The sequence below is a fragment of the Sceloporus occidentalis genome, unplaced genomic scaffold (assembly GCF_023333645.1).
Source record: "Sceloporus occidentalis isolate IW3139 unplaced genomic scaffold, rSceOcc1.0.p SCAF_129, whole genome shotgun sequence".
Lineage (NCBI taxonomy): Eukaryota > Metazoa > Chordata > Lepidosauria > Squamata > Phrynosomatidae > Sceloporus > Sceloporus occidentalis.
The window spans coordinates 2432646-2452421 of NW_028317109.1; the positions used below are offsets into that span (position 1 = coordinate 2432646).

The 19776-nt window shown below is 46.1% G+C and overlaps 2 protein-coding genes across 2 annotated transcripts; one reads left to right on the plus strand and one right to left on the minus strand.

Moving 5' to 3' along the window:
• Positions 1-3892: 3892 nt before the first annotated feature.
• LOC149281681 (STAGA complex 65 subunit gamma-like) lies at positions 3893-9980 on the minus strand. Its single transcript, XM_089499081.1, has 4 exons — positions 9568-9980; positions 8851-9175; positions 7706-7943; positions 3893-4155 (listed from the first exon to the last, which is right to left on the minus strand). Exons 1-4 carry the CDS (start codon positions 9978-9980, stop codon positions 3893-3895), a joined length of 1239 nt encoding a protein of 412 aa, XP_089355207.1.
• A 607-nt stretch (positions 9981-10587) lies between these two features.
• LOC149281682 (kanadaptin-like) lies at positions 10588-19380 on the plus strand. The gene is made up of 15 exons (XM_089499108.1): positions 10588-10592; positions 10904-12167; positions 12586-12769; positions 12863-12985; positions 13635-13695; positions 14009-14148; positions 14370-14530; positions 15004-15073; positions 15634-15844; positions 16089-16188; positions 16696-16927; positions 17569-17655; positions 17758-17813; positions 18801-18873; positions 19331-19380. The coding sequence occupies exons 1-15, from the start codon at positions 10588-10590 to the stop codon at positions 19378-19380; spliced, it is 2817 nt and encodes a 938-aa protein (XP_089355234.1).
• Positions 19381-19776: the final 396 nt, after the last annotated feature.

A 19776-nucleotide genomic window follows, 5' to 3' on the forward strand; every position in this document is an offset into this window, starting at 1 on the left:
GATGATAAAGAGCAGCGACCCTTTTGTTCGGCTACAAGATTGTACCCGTACAACTTTTGGACGTGATGAATTGGCCTCGGGATAGCTGCCAACAGCCCTTGGTTTTCAGAGACAGTCCCGACAGGCAGCCTTATATCCCGGCTGACTGCTTCTGTAGCCGTTATCAGAAAGCTACAAATGCACGGACACAGGTCATGCGTAAAACAAGAGCCGTGTGACACAGGGAGCCAGTGGCCCTTTCGGGGTAATCAGGGGCCCTGTTAGCCTCACTCTTAAAATTCTAGCTGTCAATCACACTCCGTAGCGAGCCGGCACGTGATTCGGCGTTCACTCCCACACCTAGGAGCCGTGATAGAGGTCTGTGCTGTCCCCAGACAGCCCCCCCATAATCCCCACAAGGGCAACACAGCGGGGGGGATTCGGCGAGAAATCAGACCAGTATGCAAAGAGCAGGACTGTCCCATGAGAAATGGGAAGGTTGGGAGCTATGCAGAATTTGAATGCAACCTTCACTAAGGGTTTGTGCCGTGTGGGGAAAAAAAATCCTAAATAACTTAAAAGTGAAATTCAGACCCAATCAAAATAGGAGCACTGTCTCTTTAAATGTAAGATAAGGGGTGCGGCCAGCACATATTTCTACAAAGACTCCACGTACTGATTAATATTGAACTTTTATCGAGTTTTAAAGAGGGTGCGGACTGCTGAGAGGCTGTTCCACTTAGCTACCACCCTCTCTATATTCAGGAGCCGTATGTCTATCCCATGCATGTTTAAATTCTATGAACAATGGAACCCCGTTACATTGTATTTATTAAACTTACATTCATCTAGGAGGTCCTTGTTTGTTGTGACAGAATGAGCTGCCATACAGGGGCCCAAGGTAGTCAGAGATGGCTCCAGCCCGGCTGCCAAACAGGCAGGAACTCCATTGTTAAACTAATCCCATTGACAGGATGGCTGCCGGGGGAGATTCAGTAGCTAAAGGGGATTGAAGGTTGGGTTGTCTAGCTGTTTATCAATGTTAATTTATGTTAATTTATGTTAATTTATGTTAATGAAGTTCTGTGGCGATATCAGTCTCTGTTTTACGACAATAAACTGTTCATTCCTGCTGTACTCAGTTCAAGGTAGTTGCATCTACTTATTGGGTACACATAGCAGGGTTCCAAGGTGCGCATGCTGGCTGGTGCTGGAAGTGATTCCGGTGACAACAGGAGGATACTGGGTGATCTCTGGGAGTTACTACAGCTCTCTTGGTGAACCCGTTACATTTGTTTCTTCTCCTGACCACTTCTGCTCGAATCAAGTAACATGTACCTACTACCCTTTCCGCGGAAGGTTCCTGATATATCTTGACTATAGCCTTATACCTTTGCATGTAAAGTCCTTTATTTAGCAATGGGTCTATTGCAGGTTATACAGATTCCGGGGTGCTGCTGCAATATACCATTTTTTTTATTTTTATTTTTTTAACAAAGACCCAATTCTTCCGTCTGGAAAAAAACCCCACAAAAAATAACAATTAAGCTATTTTTTTTTTTTACTCCAAAAGGCGATCAGATTCCTCCTCGTATTGAGAAGCTCTAAAATATTACGGTTTATTGTATCATTTATAGACCAATATGTAGTGCATACAACAAGCACTCCCAGCAGAAACTATTTAAAAGCCCCTACCTGGGGCATAAATATTGGGGGTTCCGTCACACTTTATGGCTGCATCTTGGTTCACCGGCCACTCCATCAAAGTACCCCAAGTTTGGCGAATCCGTCTTATTTTTCACGGCTATATTGCTTACGGAGGAGCAGAATCAGTGGCCTGCACTACCCCTTAACACACTGAGACTCCCTGAAAGACTCCTCTGAAGACCATTACTGGGGCATCTGGCTGGTGGGGTGGGGTACTTGGCCCAATTAGTGCATCCTATAATCATTATATCCTCGTTGGGGTGTATTTCCATTTTTTGTATATTTTGGTGAATTTGCATAGGAAAGTATTCGGTCCGAATCCTGCCCGGGACGCTGCAGCATTTTTTGTTTTAGACTCGCAAAAGGTGCGTCTGCCACCAGTATGCTGTCATCCCTGCTTGGATGCAGGTGACACAATCAAGTAAACGACAAGTCAAAGTTTCCATGAGGAAACCCGTTGGACCCGTTTGGGTAAAACAATTCGCTATGTGGAGTCTTCACTATAGACTATTAAAGGGTTAATATAGAGAGAGTTTCAGGGTCAGCTGGTTTAGGTAGTTCCCAGGTACGCAAATTTGTTATAGAAAAGGCGATTTACGATAAACGTGCAAATAAAAAAAATATATATATTTATTATTTTTGCTTTCCAGGATTTCCATAGAAACAAATGCCTCTAATCAGCCTCTGTAAATAATGATCAGTGAAATACTGCCACCTAGTGGTGCAAAAACACATCACACAACCGCCTGCTCTCTAGCCACACCTGGCTAAATGACTCGCCCTGCAGAGAGATTAGTTATGCAGAGTAAGGGGAAAAAGAGACTAAAGAGTCCTTTTGGATTTCTAAGAGATATGAGCCATAGGCTCAGGTATCCAGCAGGAAACATTTGGGTTTTGGAATCATAGATGGAACTTTTAGTGCTTCCGATCTGCCTCCCAGTTTAGCAGCAGCAGGACTTCAGCCCTCCTCCACCTGCCGCTTTAAACCTACCTGGACTTAAACACAATACGCCGCTGGCTAGAGTTGTTATTCATTTATATAGCGCCATCATATTCCGCAGCGCTGTACATCATGAAAGCAGCACAAAACATGTAGTGCTTCACATAAGAACGAACAGAAGTATGGACAAAAGTATTGGGACACCCGAAGGGCTCACCTGGCCCTGTATAATGTATAATTCAATGTGTAAGAAGACTTTGGAGAAACCTCGCTGATTTAACTATTCATTATACAGGGTCAGCCAAGCTCTTCCTGCAACAGAAGCTCACTGGTTTGGGACCCTCACCCTCTGTGAGTAAACCTAATATGCATTCTCCCAAAACAAAAATAAAGTACTTACTTGACCTAGAAGCTGCAGCCCTGCTCTACAAGCTGCGACTATTCTTGCCACTTATTGGCTGCTTCAACCAGCCAATCTGTGTCAGGAAAGTCCTCCCATTCAAATCAGTGGGCGTCCTTTTCATACACGCCCACGAGGATCTAAACAGACCCCCTCATCGGAGTGTCTTCCAGGAGCTGACTGGAGGTGAGCAGTTGTGTTTAGCCGACCACATCTGCTGAAGGGCATTAAGCTGGGAGGAGTGTGAGGGGGCAAACGCATAAAGGGGGTGGGGATTCTGCACAACCCCCCCCATTTGCAAAATCGACAAGAAAATTTAAAGGGACCACACAGCTATCCTACGCATACCGTGGCTGGAGCGCCCCTTTAATCAGATGTGCTGTGGCTACTTCAGCGAAATCAAATTGGTGCAGCATTCAAAAGTTACATCATAAAGCGATTAGGTTACATTCCACAATCATCTTTACTGCTTTGACATTTTTTTATATTTTTTTTCTTCAATGTTAATTTATTGTCCTCAGTGAGATCTTCAGATTTTATTAACAATTATTATTTTTTTTTTTTTCTCTTTGTGTTTTTGGAAAGAAAAAAATCACAAATTGTCAATTCCATGATATCCTTCAGGGAATTTTTTTTTTTCTGTAGAAAATATATTCTGTTTTTTTGAGAATATAAACGAAACCAACTTTTGAAAGCAAATATTAGGGGGTGGAGGTTTGCCAACATATGATTTCATTGAGAATAAGAGACATCGGTATTTCGAGGACCGAGAACAAAAAACATACAAAACACAGAATAGTCATTTAGTCAAAAAAAAAAAAAAAAAAAAAGAGTCCACCGGCTCAAGCCCATCCTTTTTTTTTTTTTTACATTTTCTTCATCTTTTTCTTGGGGTGCTGATTGAAGACTGGGGACGACCCCATCAGACTGTCAGGAGAATGTGAGCCATAGCTGCCATCTGTCCCGTTGGGGCTCACTGGAAGGGCAGAATCGCTCATGCCCGACATGGGCTCCTCGAACACGTCGTTGCCAAGCACGCTATGTCCGACGACGTTCGCCTCCTCGCTTTCTTGGGGTTCCATTTTCACCTGAGCCAGGCTCCACAGGGGCGAGGTGTTAACGTCAGATCCTGCAAAACATACAAGCACGTTAGGGAAAACGGTGGCACGGCAAACCCACGTTCTGCTGACCCGGCCGCGGAACAGCCCGGAAGGTCCAAATTACCAGTAGCCTATCCCGGCTCCCCTGGGTCACCGCTTTATGAGGTCATGCAGCTGAGCGACATAATGATGTCAGAGGCACAGACCAGTCTACACTCCTTCCATTAGAAGGATAGACGTGCAGACCCCTTGGGGACGATGGGAGATCTGGGGGGGTTTAAAATGTGGCAAGGGACCCCCGCAGTCCCACCTCTTCCATGGTGTAGACTAACTACATCAGGGCAGAAGACCACCTGGTGACCACTCCAGACCGTTATCCTTCACCCAGTTTTCGAGGCAAACGGTTCCGATGGGAGAACTCTAAGGATTTACAGCCCTTCCTGAAAAAACCATGCTGAAGAATTTTACTTTGCAGAAGTGGTAGGGGGTAATACAGCGAGGGGTATTAAACATGCATGGGATAGACATACGGCTCCTGAATCTAAGACGAGACCAACGACTCATTAAGGTTTGAGTCTTAACAGCCGGCAGTATAAAAAGAGGATTCCAGAATAAATAAATATTCGGAGCGGCGTAAGGCATGGAGGGGGTCGCGCATGGAAGATTGTTCCAATGGGGGGAGGGGGAATAAGCGGAGAGTTGGGAGCTTGCGGCGAATCCCCAGCAGGTATCCACGTGGGAAAAGGTTAAGCAGCACTCCGGAGGAGGTGGTCCCGCATCTAGAAGCGATCGTTAAATTAGTCCGCATTACAGCTCGTAAATAAAGAGCATTTCTATTTCTCTCTAATCCAATAACAGCGGGGGCCGCGGCCCTCCAAAATCAAAGCTTATCAGCGGAGAGGAGCGTTTCAGGCGATCGACGATCAGCCCGAGAGCCCTTCACGCCATTTGCGTCTCGGAATTCATCAGCCGGTCGCAACGGCAGCGGAGAAATATTTCGGAAAAAAACGAAAACAGTTCCGCGAGCTGATTGAAAAGCAAATTGATTTCAACTTCAATCCACTCTCGAGGACAAATAAGTGGGTTTGCATAGTAATTTCAGCCAAGCATCATTTGGGCTTAATAGCAGGCTTTCCAGCGGTGGACGTGCCCGGTGCTGCGCATGTAATAATGCTAATAGTCATGGTGGGGGGGGTAATAACGTGGTGACGTTACGCAGACATAATGCGGCTATCGCTTCTGGGATTGCTGTTAGAAAGAGTATTATCCCCGAAACCCAGACAAATCCTTACAGGGGGAGCAGAAAACAACAACAAGACGGCCCAGGAGCCAACCGAGCGCATGGAGGAAGTTAGTGGAATATGGGGGGGGGGGGGGGAGTCAGGTCTGGAGGATTACAGCAAAAACAAGTCGCTGTATACAGTAATATAACCCCCAGCGCTGTATACAGTAATATAACCCCCAGCGCTTTATACAGTAATATAACCCCCCAGCGCTGTATACAGTAATATAACCCCCCAGCGCTGTATACAGTAATATAACCCCCAGCGCTGTATACAGTAATATAACCCCCAGAGCTGTATACAGTAATATAACCCCCCAGCGCTGTATACAGTAATATAACCCCCCAGCGCTGTATACAGTAATATAACCCCCCAGCGCTGTATACAGTAATATAACCCCCCAGCGCTGTATACAGTAATATAACCCCTGCGCTGTATACAGTAATATAACCCCCAGCGCTGTATTCAGTAATATAACCCCCCAGCGCTGTATACAGTAATATAACCCCCAGCGCTGTATACAGTAATATAACCCCCCAGCGCTGTATACAGTAATATAACCCCCCCAGCGCTGTATACAGTAATATAACCCCCCCAGCGCTGTATACAGTAATATAACCCCCCAGCACTGTATACAGTAATATAACCCCCCAGCGCTGTATACAGTAATATAACCCCCCAGCGCTATATACAGTAATATAACCCCCCAGCACTGTATACAGTAATATAACCCCCCAGCGCTGTATACAGTAATATAACCCCCCAGCACTGTATACAGTAATATAACCCCCCAGCGCTGTATACAGTAATATAACCCCCCAGCACTGTATACAGTAATATAACCCCCAGCACTGTATACAGTAATATAACCCCCCAGCGCTGTATACAGTAATATAACCCCCCAGCGCTGTATACAGTAATATAACCCCCAGCGCTGTATACAGTAATATAACCCCCCAGCGCTGTATACAGTAATATAACCCCCCAGCGCTGTATACAGTAATATAACCCCCCAGCGCTGTATACAGTAATATAACCCCCCAGCGCTGTATACAGTAATATAACCCCCCAGCGCTGTATACAGTAATATAACCCCCCAGTGCTGTATACAGTAATATAACCCCCCAGCGCTGTATACAGTAATAACAGCATCTGGCTGGGTGATTAAAACTGAGTCATACTGTGAATCACCACCATCAGGGGGGTACAACCAGTACTCGTGTATCTTGCTCTCTGATTGGCTGAAAACACCATCACAATTCAACCTAACTGGCTGAAAACAGTAGAAGAAGCATAGGACGGGATGATGGGATTTACTTCATGAGGAGGTGATGGATGGAAAACAGGAGGAGTAACAAGAGGAACAACGTGATTGGACTTGGGAGCCCAGGCTTTGGACTCCAAGATCTCCGTTGGCCGCCCTGACCCATAACGCGTATGCACGCTCCGCTACCACACAGCAGGCGTGTTTTATGTGCAGGGCTCAGGGGGATTGAACTGCTTGTCCGACGATTTCTACAAGAAAGGGCTATTGATCAGCGTCATTTTCTTCAAAGGTCTGCCATAAATTGCAATGCGGACGTAGCAGGCAGCTGACACCCCCCCAGGGAGGCTCGGACCCTCTATTATGGCTCTATTATTGGCTCTTTGAATCTTGTCAGGCTGCTGAGATTTCTAATTACCACTATTGATGCTCTCATCACTCAGCGAGGCTTCTCACCTGCGCAGGTTGGTATCCAAAACAATTAGTAAGCGCGGAAAAGAAAAGTGGATTTATGCTTAATGATTAAACGCGGCGTTACATTTTGGTCATCGAATGGCAGGTAAATTCAACAAATGGGATTATTTGGGAAAAAATCAATAATATAAAATACGCTAAAATGACGACTCGGAAATTGGTATTATTGCCAATTCATTGATCCTGCTGATTGGATCGGGCCGTCGGTTGAGCAAATGCACAAATTGGATATTTGATCCAATTCTAATAAAGTCTGCAAGCAGATTTCAGGGGGCATCCAGCATGCATTTAAAAGGGGGGGCCGGCATTTGAAAGCATCGCCCTCATTTTACATGAATTATGTACAAAGGGGATTAACCAGGTGGGGTCTATAACCCAAGTCTTCAATAATCTGATTTAAAAAAATAATACCCCAAACAAATACACTATCCGTGTTGATTAATCACAGCCACCGAAAGACTTTTCTACCAATGGCGGCGTAGATCTATGTTCTAGGACACAAACGACAGAGAGAGATAACGTGTGAAATGCGACACAGTCGTGGAATCTGTTCCTTACCAGACGGCTGAGGTGAAGAATCGACTTCCATATTAGAGGAAAATCTCTCGCTCTGAGCGCCCAGGACCCCCACCGGCAAAGACTGGTCCCCGTTTGCCAGGTCCCCCTCCAGCTCCTCGTTGATGGGGAACGTGATGTCCGTGACAGGTTCCTCCTTAATCTTCATGGGTTTAGCGTCTTCAGACACTCGTTCCGGGTGCACTATCTTGTCATACTCCTCCGACAGCTGCTTGCTAACCTGTACCAAAAAGCACAGAATATCGGCTATTATAATATATATATATATTTTATACGAAGTCTATGCATAAAAGGTGAGAAGACAAGGCAGAAAATTATACTTTCCGCCCCAAAACCCTTACCTGGAAACCTGTATTTCTACAGCGGGTTTGCGTTGTGATATCAGAGAGCGGATATTTTTTTTTTTTTTTAATCCCATGATATATTACACATGAGATATGATAATTCATGTTCACATGCATGTAATCTCTGATTGCAGGGATGAATGTCAGGGCTCTGTTGCTAAGCAGCACCAGTACCTCACGCAGCTCCTTTTTCTCACTTATCTGGTAATATAAATTACGTTCCTCCATTTGGATGGAAAAGAGCCATTCAATCCTCTGATACTGCAGCAAGCCTCTGAATTAACTGACCAATAAGCGCTTCACATTTCTGCAATTGTCAGCCATGTGATTCTGTGCGCGACTTTCCCGGCTCAAACACCACACTGAGCTGATGCTTTATGGCAACGCTAATGCAGTCCGTTCCTCCATTGACTTTCATCAGTCAGAGAGTTCAACTGGGTGAATAAGACTGGGCCATTCTATTGTTCCCCACAGGCAGTATGATAAGGAGTCGGGGTGTTTAGTAGATCGGGGGTCAGATAACAGAGCGAGAATCATACAAACGGCTGATATGCAGCTGCCTGAAAACATTTATATTATGGGGCAAAAATGTACAACAGGCTTAAAAAAAGGAATGTATTATACATACATATTTATTTTTTATCTGAAACTAGGAATAAAACAAGTTTGTGGAGTAGAATTATCTAAGTATTGGAAAACTTCTTAAACCATTTTAAGAGAAATGTTATCAGTCAATGAATGTAAAGTTGTGGCTTTCCATGTGTAATAGCATGTTTATCTCACCTGTAACATGTATGTGTGGTAGTCCTTGATGCGGTGCTGCCAGAACTTCTGCAGGGATAAGACACTGCCGATGCCCATCTCGTGGAAAACCTGCTCCATAACGTCGGGGAACGGGGTCTGCCCGAGCCTCGCCTCTCGGTCCACGTTGTACCTCAGCATCTTGGTAAATTTTAGGCAGTACTCCTGCGCAATGTCGGTGAGGGTCTCCAGGACGCTCTCGTTGGCCGTTTCAAACCCAGCATGTGCTAAGATGGTGGCAACGGATTGGTACATGAGCTGGCGGCAAGAGTTATAACTGAGCTCAGTGACCGGCTCTCCTTTCCCTCTGCGCAAAAGAGACTTCGAAATTTCAGTCGAATAAAACATAATATAGAATTAAATTCTTACTAGATTAGCCCACAAAGAAGCTTTAACCCCTTAACGACAAAGCCCATACATGTAAAGGCTCACAACGCACTGTCCTTAATGGGTTAAACTGTGTACCCTAAAAACACTGAACATGACAGACCTCCAACCTTACCCAGTCCTTGTCTGAGACTCAGATAATTCCCTTACTGGATGAACCTCTACCACCTCTCTGGAAAGGCTGTTCCACCTATCAACCATCTCCACACCTGACACTAGTAATAAGCTGTGATCTATTGCCCTGATATGATATTTCGCACCTATAGTTTGTGTAGAATGCCGTGGAATATACTGACAGGCGCCATGATCTACCTGTAGAAGTCGCTCTCGGGGTCACTGTGTCGTAGCTGGAATGGCAGCTTGGGGATCTTGCAGTCCTGCGGCAACAAGTCATCGGGAAGCACAGGGGAGGTGGGCCGGTGCGGCAGGGGCTCGCTCTCTTCCACCTTTATGCCTTCAGCCTGCTGCTGGTTCGGAGCCTGCGCGGAGGCAATCAAGCTGCGCAGCCTGCGGTTGTGCTGGATTAACTGGATGGTGTGAATGGTCAGGCTGCAGGGTTCGGAGGGGATATCCAGCATGGTGGTGGGTCTGGGTTTGTTGGCCGACGGCTGGTGTAGAGGAGGCTCCTGCATTTCCACCGTACGGAACTCCCTCTGCAGCAGGTCAAAGGAGCTTCTGTTGGCCTGTCCCGAAGACACGGGAATCTCTCCCCAATATCGCATCATTTTTAGCGCGGCGCTGGTTGGCTTCGACAAGAACTGGACGGCATTCACAGGCAGGAGGGCTACCAGGTCACCCTACGGGGCTCTCATCAGCCATGGTCTTCACGCGAAGCGGGTTCCAATCAAACGCTGCGTTTGGGTTATTTATCCGCACGTCTCCTTAGCCTGAAAGAAGAAAAAAGAAGAAAATGCTAAACTTTATTAAACGGGAGCAGCCAGCAAAAAAATAAAAATACCTATATTTTTTTAAAATACTGTTAAAGAGACGATAAAATTGTTTAAGTCTGCTGGCTGAACATATTGAGGGATGTTGGCTACCCCTGCGCTGCACGAACACCTAGACCTTTACATACACCTGCTCTAACCCCTATTTAACCCTTTGGGTTCGTGATTTTCATTTCGTCATGGTGTCAGCAGAATCCCCCCTCACGTCAAGTTTATGGTTCTTCTATAAATTGGGCGATTAGGGGCCGGTATACAGCGGGGCGCACAGTATATACACTGAGCATTTCCATAAGAAAACCGCATATTAGAACTTTGCTCACAACCCATATTCACATCATTAATAACAAGCAGACCCAGCTTACATCAGCCTTTCGGGTAACCGAACATGATGTAAGTGTGAGGGCCTCCTGCGTTTGCTATGACCGCCTTGTAATAAACACCGTCTCTGGGTGTTCAGGGGTTAAACGGCAGCCCTAACGCCACATAATTCACGAAAAGGACCTTGGAACTCGATGAGCGCCGTAAGTCGGATACCCAGCCCCGCCGTAACCCACCGCCTAGCCCCTGAATCAGACACACAGCGCAGCATACTCACAGCTACCATCCCGGCACGGGGCGCACTGGCAGTGACGCAGTCAGCGAGCGTCGGCATGACACCGGAAGCTTTGCTTCTTCCCGCACTTCCGGTCGGTGTTTGGCAGGCGTCTGACGGCGTGGGGGTTCGGGGATCTGAGGATCCAGCGAGGTTGTGACGGTGGCGCTGGACCCATGGAGGCCACTCGGTTTAGCCCCGATAGCGGGGAAGGGCCCCGTGATCCCGGGGGCCCGGCCTTGGAGACCGCGAGCGATGCCGGGGCCGCTAGGTCCAGCGCCTTTTCCCAAGATGGGGTCCATGATTCAGGGGCCACTCAGGGTTCCGGGAATTCCAGTCCAAGGGCCCCTGAGGCCCCCGCCACTCCAAAGGCCAGCAAGGGCACTAGGAGTCCCAGCGCCAGGAATCCAGGGGCCAGCAGCTGCGAGGGCTCCAGGGACAATAAGAGCCCCGGATGTTTTGGGGCCAAGAGCAATGAGAAGCCCAGGGATTCGAGGGCCAGCACCAGTGAGGAGCTTGGGGTTCCCCAGCATGAGACCAATGAGACCCCCGATTCTTCAAGCCCCAGCAGCAAACAGCAATGGGCTACCTCGTCCATTGGCACCAAGAGCCCACATGCTTCCGCATCCTGTGGGGCAGAGGGGCCCCCATCCAGCCTCAGTGGGAATGACACCAAGGTTGCTTATGGCACCAGTTGCTCCGAGGAACCCGGTTCTAACGGGACCAGCGATGGTACGGGCCCCTATGCTGCCAGGACCAGTCCCACCCAGAAACTCATTGCCACGGACAACCACCCCCGTCCCAGCACCGTGCAGGGGCCAGATGGTTCAAGGATCACAGAACCCTTTAAAAAACCCACCCTTCCTGCACGCTCCGGTGGGAATGAAAAGACCGTGGAGCCGAGAGACAAATCAACAAGCTCCCCGTCACCCGCTCCTTCCGCCGGGGAAACGTCCCAGGATGTCAGCCACAGGCTTCCCTCTGATGCCTACAGAACCAGCCCTGCCATTCCCTATCGGGAGCCTCCGTGGTCCGGCAGGCCCAAGGCCCTTTACACCCTGGAGATGCTGAAGGGTGGCAGTATCGTATCTACCAAAAACCTCGATGAACTGAACTGGCTTGTAATTGGCCGGCTTCCTGGTTGCCATATCTCACTGGAGCACCCGTCTGTTTCCCGGTACCACGCTGTTCTGCAGTACCGCCATGTTCCCGGCTCTGAACCAGACCAGGAACCGGGTTTCTATATCTATGACTTGGGTAGCACTCACGGGACATTCTTAAACAAGCAGGGAGTCCAACCCAAGACGTACTGCCGTTTTCGCGTGGGGCACGTGCTAAAATTTGGAGGCAGCACGCGGCTTTTCATATTGCAGGTAAAGTTCATGTTACTTTTACAAACGTATATGAATAACTAGGTGACGTCTATTCTGCGAGAGTTACCATGAAAAGTCCCGTTATTTTCAGTAGAACTGCTTTCCTGCCACTGATTGGCTGCGTCAAACAGCCAATCGGTGTTGAGAAAAGTCAGACCACGGACGATGATGGTAATATCGGCAGCAGGGCCCTGTATAATGCATAGGTAAATTGGTGAGATTTGTTCACTCGCAGGAATGTGCAAGATGCTGGACCAGCTCAGAAGCTCTTGCTGAAGAAGACCTGACGTGTTTGGCCCACAACTGTCCCTCTTGGCGAATGAACTCCCTAGTGCATACGATGGCTGCAGCGTCCCTTTTAAAGGACACATTCCATGTAGACAGTCTAAATATTTTTTTTTCTTTCCCCAATTTCTAGGGTCCAGAAGACGACCAAGAACCCGAGAGCGAGCTGACAGTCACTCAGATAAAGGAGGCGCGCAGGCAGAGAGAAATCCTGCAGAAGAAAATGCTGGGAGACGACTCCGATGAAGACGAAGAGGAAAAGGAGAAGCCCGAGCCGGGAGGGTCAGGGCAGGAGGAAGGGTGCACGTGGGGATTAGGTAAGATACCGTGACCGATTTACTAGGTTTCCTCTTAAAACAATGTTTCGGCCTCACGGGCCGGACGTTTAACGGCTCTCTTTTGTGTCGCAGGTGAGGATGCGCTTGAGGAGGACAATGACGAAAATCCAATCGCTATGGAGTTTCAGGAAGATAGGGAAGCTCTTTACTTGGATAATCCTAAGAAAACATTACAGGGTTTCTTCGACAGAGAAGGTTAGTGTATACGAGGGGGCAAGAGCCTGCGCCGTGGGGGCTTGTTTGCCGCAAGCTTACCATTCAACGCAATCCACACACAGCAGGGATCGGTTTCGTACCTCTTTCAAGTGTTTAGGAGTTTTGCAAAATACTAGAACTACCAACGGTTCTCGTGGCAACATAAAAAGCACACACGTGACCCATTTCCTGATTCGCGTGCCTGTTATTGGGTGCGTGTTTGAAAACGTTGTTTTACCGCTTATTATCACAGATCAGCAATTAAAAATATCCTGAAAACCACTGACCTCTCCTGACCTTTCATCTGATCTTGCCAGGTTCCCAGCCGCCGAGTTGAATTTTAAATTTACTTTAGCTTGCAGCAAGGCAGCTAATTTTATCCTAAAATACCAGAATTCCAGTATATAGCTATAGGGTGGTAAATAAGCGGAACAGCCTCCCAGCAGAAGTGGTAGAGGGTATTAAACACGCATGGGATAGACATCCGGCTCCTGAATCTAAGACGAGACCAACGACTGATTAAGCTTTGAGTCTTTACAGCAGGAGAAACGGGGCGTGATGGGTCGTGTCTGCTGCCAAATGCAGACAGCGGTGGCTGTCGTCGGTGCCGTGTCTAACGCTCCTATGTCTTTTTTTCCTTTTTCTCCAGGCGAGGAGCTGGAGTTTGAGTATGAAGAGCGTGGCGTTTCGATTTGGCTCTGCCGGATAAGGTAAAAGAGTAATCTTTATTCCTAAACTGTAGCGGACGTTGAGTTAATGCGGTTTTTCTTTGGCGTGCAGAATTTCCTGCTATTTTCGAACTTCTTTCTCTACTTGTATATAGATTTTTTTTGCTTCGCTTGTCTTTCTGTTCGCTGTTTGCGCTTTAGTCGGCACATTAAATGCATTCATTTTTTTCATACATGTTACACCTACTTGGAGTTGTGAGATCAGATCCTTTACCGGGACTAAACTGCACGGCGTTTGTTTGGCACGGAGATGTCTTCTAATCACTCGCTATCTCTCTGACCACGAAACGCGCAGGTTGCCAGCAGACGATTCTGCGGGGAAGCAGCTTGTGGCAGAGGCTGTCCATACAGGGAAGAAAAAAGATGCGGCTGCAATGTGCGCCCTTGAAGCCTGTCGCATGCTGGACATGAGGGGCCTGCTGAGACAAGAGGCAGGTCAGTGTTACCCCTCCGGTGCTACGCTCACCAGATCTAATAGACGAGCCCCGCGATGGGTAGTTACCAAGTGTCCCAAGTTAAGGTTTCTCCTTTTGAAAGCTCGGGGCTCCCCGGGCCTTAACATGCGCTACCTGCAGTCTAAGTAAACGCCTTATTGTCTGCAATTCAGACGGTTAATGTAGTCGTCGGCTATACGTTAAATGTCTCGCTGCTTCCAGTGTCCCGAAAACGAAAATCCAAGCGGTGGGAAGACGAGGATTTCTACGACAGCGACGACGACACTTTCCTGGACCGGACGGGGCTGGTGGAAAAGAAAAGACTCAGCCGAATGAAGAAAGCTGGGAAGATCGAGGAGAAACCCGAAACCTATGACTCCTTGGTAAGGAGGCCAGACTCTTTCCAGCCTTTACAGTGTCTGTCTGCATACAGTTCCCCCTTTTCATGTTCAGTGTACCCGCGCAAATAACATTTATTTTCTTCACTAGGACAACCCTTTCCTCCTCCTTTTTACATTACAGTTGGGGAGATTGAACGTTTAGAATATCAGAAAATACAGAATTGGCAATAATATTAGAGCATGCGTTGGGTATACTGGTGTAGCAGGTCCTGCTCCCGTGGGCTTCTAGTTTCCCTATGTGCTGATCGGGCTGTGATCAGTAGCAGGGTGGTCAGCGACAAGTGGCATCAGAGCCCCCCACAAAGTCTCAACTACACTGCTGGCAACAAAGGGAATGCCCAAACTTCTGTTGCTTGCACCATTTACATTTTTAATTGGTATATTTTGGGGGAGAATTCCAATAGCGCCAAATATATGCGAACCTCTTAACCGCTCTCTGCATTTGTTTTTGCCAGGTGGCCAAGTTGGGGCTTGTTGATAAGGAGCTTGCGGAGATCGTGGCCAAGCTGAAAACGTCTCCAACGGGTAATTCAGCGCAAACGTCCAGTAGATCTTCTTTCGCCTTAATGCTTAGGGATACAAAGTGCCAAGGTTAAACGGAGAATAGGGCTTGGAAATATACCTAATATGTGTGTGTGTGTATATATATGTGTGTGTGTGTGTGTGTGTATATATATATATATATATATATATATATATATATATATATATATATATATATATATATAAATACAATACACACAACCTATTTACAAAAAAGGAAAATGTAAAAATACTCATTCTGTAGTATGTAACAATAAATGTTTCGGGGCGGTCAGACCAGGGGCAGCTGACCATAACTGGCACAAACACTAAAGTTTTTCTTGTCATTGTAACTAAGAAATATCCTTGGGGCTCATTTTACATACCACAGAATGAGTATTTTTACAATTTCCTTTTTTGTAAATAGGCTGTGTGCGTGTGTGTGTGTATGTATGTATATATAATATATATATATATATATTTATTTATTTTTTATGTGTTTTGCTGTTGCAGAGTTCAGTTACTTTGTCCGTTCACATTATATTTTAACTTTACTCTCCCAGGAACGTCGCAGACCAGCGGACAGGTAGATTCCCTCGATGCTTTCATGACTGAAATCAAAGCAGGCGCTTCGCTCGACGGTGTGACCCGCAAGAAGCTTCACCTGCAGTCATGCGAGCTGAAGAAGGAGCAGCAGCGGCTGAAGGGCTTGATCAAGCTTGTGGAGCCCACCAAGCTGCCGGAGCTCAGGTCGGTAACCCCTGCCAGGCGGGAGTCCGGGGACGGGCTGTCCGCAAGCTTCTAGATCTAGAAAGAACCTTCCGACGGTTCCTGTGTATTCCAGAGGGCCTGATGTGTTACTGACAGCCGGCTAGCGGAGCGCGGATCATAATGGGAAGACACCCTGTCTGTAGGCTTCATGTTTATGCTTCATGTTAGAGTAATTCGTTTTACATGGCCGTATCGGGGGAATTCTTCGGCGATGCATTTGCATAAAACGTAATTCATTTTCTTGCAGACCAGTCACGGAAGAAACGAAGACAAAAAAACCTGCGTTGCCAATGTTTGGGGCCATGAAAGGTGGACGCAAGTTTAAACTCAAAACTGGAACTGTTGGCGTAAGTGAATTGGCTTCCATTACCTTTAGAACGGTAACCGCGCATGACGTACGTGGCCGGCAGTAAAGACGCTTTTAGTTCTCTATGGGACTTTTTTAAGGAAAATCATTAGTTTCTGTTATTGGCCTGACCTCCAAGGCTTAAAGGATGTTTTCCCCAAATCGTGTTCCTGGGGGATTAAGGCTTTTTGAGGTGTATTCACTAAACATGGCGTCTGTAAAAGGACTTTTTGGGGAGATTGTCTTATCTCAATGACTTCGCTTCGCATTATTTAGGTCTAACCCCGATGACCTCTTGCGGCAAGAATCACTTGGATGGCCCTGTATAAAAATCTATACGCTACCATTCAAAAGTTTGGGGTCACTCATCTGTTTTCATGGAAAACAAGGACATTTCTGGCTGTGACATAATTGCAAAAAGGGGCTTCCATCAATCATTCACCTTTTAAACTTGCTAGGGGTGGCCATTTTTAACTTGTCTTACTCCCTGCATCAATTCACTCAACAGAAACTGCCGCCCAAGCGAACGGAGCTCCCAGCCAGCTTTTTTACAACAAAAGATGAAAGTAAAGAGCCAGACGAGGAGGAGGAGGAAGAAGAAGAAGAGGAGGAGGAGGGCATGCAAGTGGAAAGCAAAGAAAGCCGGGCTGTGCAGGACCCTGCAGATGAACCTGCCAGGCATGATGAAGATGATCTCAAAACCGCCACAGACCCAGGAAGCCACTTTCAGCCACCCGCAAGTAATGACAGGATTTATGTATGGATTTATGCTTATAAAATAAATATTATTTTTTTTAATTAACCCTCCAGCTAGAGGAATCCCAGGATCTATGCAGCCCACATGTTGCCATTTACATCCAATTATTTAATGCATTTTTTTTTATCTATTGGCTCCAAATGTGATTCACAAACTGCGTTTCGTGTTTATTTGAAAGAGCCCAAAATTCTGAATTTTGGTTAACTTTTTTTTTTTTCTGTCCAAAGCTCGGGCGCCCTTAATTAACTGAGATGCAATTTTGTGTTTTCCCTCTTTTAATCAGTTTTTTCAGTAATCGCCTATTAAGTGAAGTAAAGTCCTGTTGCTCCTGAAACACCTTTTATTCTACTAAATGCGCTGCCTGGGATTAAATGCAGACGTAGAAAACAGAATTAAAATAGGTTAGGCGGTAGGAGAGCCCCGCTGGTTCTTCACCGATGATACTTTTGATAAACCTCTATACAGGATCAGCTTCCCCGCTACCAGCCGTATTACAGTGGACAGTCGTGGTTATGTTACTGAAAAGGGGAGATGAAATTAGACATACATCATAAATATATAATAGAATTTTTGGATTCTTGTTGTGAATGGGAGGATAAATAGTGGAATGCTTGGTTCTTGCAGCTGCCGACACGGAGTCGACAGTAACTAAAGAATCCAAGATCGATTGCAAAGAGCCCGCAGGAGCACAGGATGGCACCAGACTGTCCGGTGAGCTCATAAATCCGGCTCCAACGCGCTCAGAGCCTGCGCTTTACAGCCATAGAAAGTATTTTGACTTTAGTTACATTGATGAGCCTTTTTTTCTCCTAGAATGTTCCAAGGAAGAGAATAAACCTAAACAGAGGAGAATGCTTGGTCCAAGCCGGGTAAGTCACTGACCTTCTCATTAAAGCTGCTTTATGTGTTCCGGTTTGGTTCCCGTTATACTCACATTATACGTTTTAATGTAATAAAGAATGGCGGCATCCCTTTTCTTTGACTCTGCATCGTTAGTTGATTCCGTTTTATTGGATCATAATGGAAAAAAGTGTAACTGCGTAAGATTTTGGGACCCTGTGTTTTTTTTTTGTATTTGTGTGTTTGTGTCTCTCCAAAACACATGTAAGTGGCACACACCTAAAGGGCTTATTTCCTAAGCTATAATTATAATGAAAACAGTTTCCAGAAACACCCCAAGTTTGGCCCCTGCTGTCTACTAGCTGCTGATAAATATTTAATCCCTTTAAACCCGTTGTGACCAATAATGTACTGCATACATGAGAAAATGTCCCTAGCAGGACCAGTGATGTACCTACTACGTCATGGGTAAAAACGCCCCCTCGATCGCCTGGTAGTCCAGGCAGGCCAGCAACAGCAAGACAGAGCCGACCTGAGCCTTTGATTGCTCCTATGGGAGTGATCATGCAGACTCAACCCCACAATCGCGGGGGCAGCTTCAGCGATGGGGTGCGACCAGCCTCAACCTTCCCCTGCTGCCCGATCGCTCAATGGGAGCTATAATGCAGTGTTAACCCCTCAAAAAATAATAATAATTCAGCACTGATCAAGACAATGCTGCTGGGATTCATAACCTTTTGTTTATAAGATTTATATTTACCAGGGATCTCAAATAGTTTTAAGAACTACAGCAAAAAAATTAACCATTAAGGGTATATATCTCTATATTTATATATATTTTTTATACTATTTTTCTCAGGGTTTGTTGGGCTAAAGTAAGATACATGCGCTGTCCCACTCTTCTAGACACTAGGTGTGAGGTTTTGCGATGTACCGTATGCTTTTGTCCCCTTTACTCAACCATCTAAACAGAAATATATATAAAGTGTTACTCACCACCCTCTTATTTTCTGCAGCCTCCTAAAAGCATCGTTTCCCCTAAATATCCTGAGGATGACCCAGATTATTCTGTGTGGACACCTCCTGCAGGTAATTCTCACCTTTTATAGGACTACTCGTTTCATAAATTACACAAAATAATGTATTTGTAGAAGGTGATGCCTCGGTCCTTTTTACAAATTACTGACCTTTAACTTTTTTTTTTGTTGTTTTTTACACAACCGCCGGATGCTTAAAACCTAATAAAATAACATTTAGAAGAAACAGTGGATTTTTTTTAAGCAGTGTGCGGACCGAAACCCACAGTTCCAAATTTAGAATATATATATATATATTTTATTTTTATTTTTTTTATCGTATTTTAGCGACCTTTAACAAAAAGCGCTGTAACAAGGGGTGTGCGGGATTTCATTGCGTAAGTCTGCTGAAAAATAACGGATTCTGTTTGTTTTTAAATCTGATTTCCTAACCAAGGCAGGTCTTAAGAGTTTTAAATGTGCAGTTCCCCGATGCGTCCTGATTTCTGTCCTGCTTCTTTTGCTTTCAGGTCAAACAGGCGATGGAAGGACCCATCTGAATGACAAGTATGGCTACTGATAGACTCATCATGGAAAACGCTGCCCGCAAACAGAAGATAGAGCCGTCCCGGCTGTCTTATTTATTGTTTTCGATGGCGTTTTAACCAAGGCTGGCCCAACTGCACCAACATCTGTATCTAGCAGGGTTTCTGCTCCATAAACTCTATCCTGCCGTTTCCGATTGCCCTGGTGGCTTTGTTGCTGGTTTGCAATGCAGAATCCTCGCCTTCGCGATGTTCGTAAAGTGATCTGACCAGCGGAGCACTAGCAGCCCATTCTTTAACCCTTGCATTGTCAGAATGGCATTGTCTGCCTCACTCTACCCCTTAGGCACTTATGGTGTTAACGCAATGTAACACTTGCAATCACCCGATCTCACGAGCTGTACTTTACGGACTTAAATCAATCTAGAAAA

Bases quoted from the DNA above. Each gene is read 5' to 3' on its own strand.
- LOC149281682 (XM_089499108.1), top strand. The intron at 12,986-13,634 runs GTTAGTGTATAC...CTTTTTCTCCAG, and splicing joins GGGTTTCTTCGACAGAGAAG to GCGAGGAGCTGGAGTTTGAG. The intron at 17,656-17,757 runs GTGAGCTCATAA...TTTTTCTCCTAG, and splicing joins GGATGGCACCAGACTGTCCG to AATGTTCCAAGGAAGAGAAT.
- LOC149281681 (XM_089499081.1), bottom strand. From the start codon at position 9,980: ATGATGCGATATTGGGGAGAGATTCCCGTGTCTTCGGGACAGGCCAAC. The intron at 7,944-8,850 runs GTGAGATAAACA...TTTTTGGTACAG, and splicing joins ACCACACATACATGTTACAG to GTTAGCAAGCAGCTGTCGGA. The intron at 4,156-7,705 runs GTAAGGAACAGA...TATGTTTTGCAG, and splicing joins TTCTTCACCTCAGCCGTCTG to GATCTGACGTTAACACCTCG.